The following is a 3,601-nucleotide window of genomic DNA, read 5'->3' on the forward strand; positions in this document are numbered from 1 at the left end:
TTCTATGTTTCTTTTCTTGCAGGAGAGGCTACGTTACCGTCCACGACTCGTCACTTTGTAGGATAGCAAGGTGAGACATCCTACACATCTCTTTCCGTATGATGTTCGTATATCACGTAACCTAGTTAGGCGTCTCCCGTTCGAAAGAGATACGGTGAGACATCCTACACATCTCTTTAACACTCTGCAAAGATGCCAGATTCTGTTATTCTGGATCCTTTTTGCCGAGTGCTTTAAGTTTGCCGAGTGTTAAAGCCAAAACACTTGGCAAAGGTTATATACTTTGCCGAGTGTCAAGGCTCTAACACTCAGCAAAGGAGCCCTGAAAAGGCTGGCTGGTGATGCTTATTTGCCAAGTGTCGGGGCTCTGACACTCGGCAAAGTAATTAATGCTTTGCCAAGTGTCGAGGATATAACACTCGGCAAAGTATTGATTACTTTGCCGAGTGTCTACCGTGTGACACTCAGCAAACTAGCCCTCACCGTGAGCGGCCGTCAGCCCCCTTTTTGCCGAGGGTTAAACTTTGCTGAGTATATTCCAACACTCGGCAAAGTGTTTGCCGAGTGCCCAACATATGACACTCGGCAAATATCTGTTTGCTGGCAGAATTTTCGTCAAGTGTCATATGCAGAGTGTTACACTCGGTAAAGACTTTGCCGAGTGTTTTAGGGGCTTCGCCGAGGTGCCAGGCACTCGGCAAAGTTGTTGTTTCCCAGTAGTGTCCGTTGGCCTTGGTTAGATTTCTAGCACTGGATAGAGAAGAGGATCCTATTAGAGGCTGGAGCGGCAGGAGAACTGGAGGCTACATCGAGAACGGAGGTCGTCAACATCAACTTGGGTCACTTTTTCACTGTTGTTCTTTAAGCCCAGTTTTAAACAGTGTTAGTAAAACTCTTTTTTTTTCAGTTTTTGTGACCCAAATAAATAAAGAATTCTCAAAGAACATGCTAAAAGATCATTCAGGCTTGCTCTATTTTTTTCTAAAAATCTTCTTAATTCGTTTTTATCATAACTTGCTCTATTTTTTGAGATCCAAACAATCACAAAATAATCCAACGAGTGTTTTTGTAGCTGTCGGTGCTAGGAGCCTTGCACGGAACATTCAGGCTTGCTGTCACATGTTCCCATGCATGTGCAATGACAGCGTACATATGCCATCCGTCATAAATCATAGCTAGTGACCTAAAATGATCTATAGGGAGTATACAAATTGATGCGTTTGGTGGCACAGTTCTATGCAACCATTATGGCATATGGCAAGCCAGACCATTTATTTCACTGTCTCAGCACTGATGTACACGTAGCAGCACTTGTATTATGCCGTAGCAGGCGCTTGGTTGCAGGCAAAACCAAGTCCATTGCCACCGCCATCGATCTGACCTCACCCTCGACCATGTCGGCTACTGCTCCACCTGACGCCGCCTCCGTGGAGAAGCGGAAGCCAGCCGCCCACGCGGTTTTCTTCCCGTTCCCGGCGCAGGGACACGTCAAGGCGGCGCTGCACCTGGCCAAGCTCGTCCATGAACGGGGCGGCGTCCGCGTCACCTTCGTCCACTCCGACCGCAACCGCCGCCGCGTCCTCCGCTCGCGGGGACCCGACGCGCTCGCCGGCGCCCCGGGGTTCGCTTTCGCCTCCGTCCCGGACGGCCTGCCGCCGCCGTCTGGCGAAGGCGGCGACGACGGCGACACTCCGCAGTACATGGTCGCCCTGCTTTCATCCCTCGAGACCTCTGCCGGTTCGCACCTCAAGAAACTGCTCGACGACGCGGCTGCCGCCGGCGCACCGGCTACCTGCGTCGTCTCCGACGTCGAGTCCGTCCTGCGCGCCGCCGGGGAGGTCGGCGTCCCGGCCGTCGCCTTCTGGACGCCGAGCGCCTGCGGGCTCATGGCGTCGCAGCAGTGCCAGCAGCTCATCGACAAGGGCTTCGTTCCGCTATTTTCAAAGCATCCAAATGTCCATTAATCGACTAAGTGTTATAATTAATCTCCTATATGCAGATGCAGCGCAGCTGAGCAATGGCTATCTTGACAGCACAGTCATCGACTGGGTGCCCGGGATGCCGGCGGACATGCGCCTGCGCGACTTCCCAAGCTTCATCCGCACGACGGACGCCGACGACGCCATGCTCCGCCGCGTCCTCGGCCTCGCGGACTGCGTCCGGACCGTCGCCTCCGCCGTGGTGCTCAACACGTTCGACGAGCTCGAGGGCGAGGTCGTCGAAGCCATGTCCGCCTTCCTCCCGCCCATCTACGCCGTTGGGCCGGTCCCCTTGCTCGCTCAACAAGTCGTCGTTGCAGGCGGCGGGGCCCCGCCGCTCGACGCGCCGCCGGCCGCTAGCCTCACCAAGGAGGACGACGGGTGCCTGGCATGGCTAGGAACCAAGCGGCCCCGCTCCGTGGTGTACGCCAACTTCGGGAGCATAGCCGTGCTAACAACCCAGCAGATAGAGGAGTTCGCGTGGGGTTTGGCCAACAGCGGCTACGAGTTCTTGATGGTAATCAGAGATGACCAAGCAAACGGCGCCTCCGGCGGCGGAATCACGCCGAAGTTCGTCGAGGAGACGAAGGGGAGGTGCTACGTCACGAGATGGTGCCCGCAGGTGGCGGTGCTCCGGCACGAGGCCGTCGGCGCGTTCCTGACGCACTGCGGGTGGAACTCGATGCTGGAGAGCATATGTTCCGGTGTGCCCATGCTGTGCTGGCCCTTTGGCGCGGATCAGCAGACCAACTGCCGGTTCGCCTGCATGGAGTGGCGCGTCGGCGTCGAGGTCGGCGGCGATGTCAAGAGAGCGGAGGTGGAGGCGCTGGTAAGGGATGTGATGGGAAGAGGGGAGAAAGGGATGGAGCTGAGGCGGCGAGCTGCCGAATGGAAGGAGAGGGCAGCTGCGGCTTCGGAGCCAGGTGGGTCCTCTAGGGTCAACCTTGATAGGTTGGTCAATGAGGTTTTCCATCCTTCTAAGAAAGAGCTTTAGTTCTCATCATCTCGTCCCACCACCCTGGCTCCTCAAGTATCTGAATCTTTTTCTTCACCAAATTTCTTCTTCATATGTGTGCTATGAAGTGAAGGATATGATAGATATTTCGGGTGGTTCAGAGCCCCAAGCGTCTGAATTATTCTAGTTCATGCTCCTCCGTTTCAAACTATGGATCGTTTTAGTTTTTAATCCATAGATATAATTATGCACGTAGATTTTAGATATACATTGTATCTAGATGCATAGCAAAAAATCAAAACGATCTACAATTTAGGACGGAGGAGTGTGTACTTATGCCTGGCAATTTTAGTTCATTTGCGTCATTTATTAGATGTAACATTTAAATAATCATGGTGTAAATCAAAGCGTTGCATGTTTTTTCATTGGCTTCGTAAGTGTGGAGCAAAGATATGTACATGAGTGTAGTGGTGGATCCAGAAATTTCTTTTTTTGAAAAGGAATCCAGAAATTTCTACAGCCTTGACGAACATATATAGAAACCAGTAATAAGTTCACACAAACATATTGACCAGTTACACAACCAAAGCTGACAGCTTCTCGATAGTTTTGAAGCTAAAACCTAAAGCCATCGTTCAGTAGATTTCTAAACTGTTGTGGTTGAGTC

The 3,601-nt window shown here is 52.4% G+C and overlaps 1 protein-coding gene across 1 annotated transcript; it reads left to right on the top strand.

Moving 5' to 3' along the window:
- The first annotated feature begins 1,230 nt into the window (after positions 1-1,230).
- LOC117839310 (7-deoxyloganetin glucosyltransferase) lies at positions 1,231-3,359 on the top strand. The gene is made up of 2 exons (XM_034719648.2): positions 1,231-1,938; positions 1,997-3,359. The coding sequence occupies exons 1-2, from the start codon at positions 1,248-1,250 to the stop codon at positions 2,971-2,973; spliced, it is 1,668 nt and encodes a 555-aa protein (XP_034575539.1). The 5' UTR covers positions 1,231-1,247; the 3' UTR covers positions 2,974-3,359.
- The last annotated feature ends 242 nt before the right edge of the window (positions 3,360-3,601 follow it).

The sequence above is a fragment of the Setaria viridis genome, chromosome 1 (assembly GCF_005286985.2).
Source record: "Setaria viridis chromosome 1, Setaria_viridis_v4.0, whole genome shotgun sequence".
In the NCBI taxonomy this organism is placed as follows: Eukaryota; Viridiplantae; Streptophyta; class Magnoliopsida; order Poales; family Poaceae; genus Setaria; species Setaria viridis.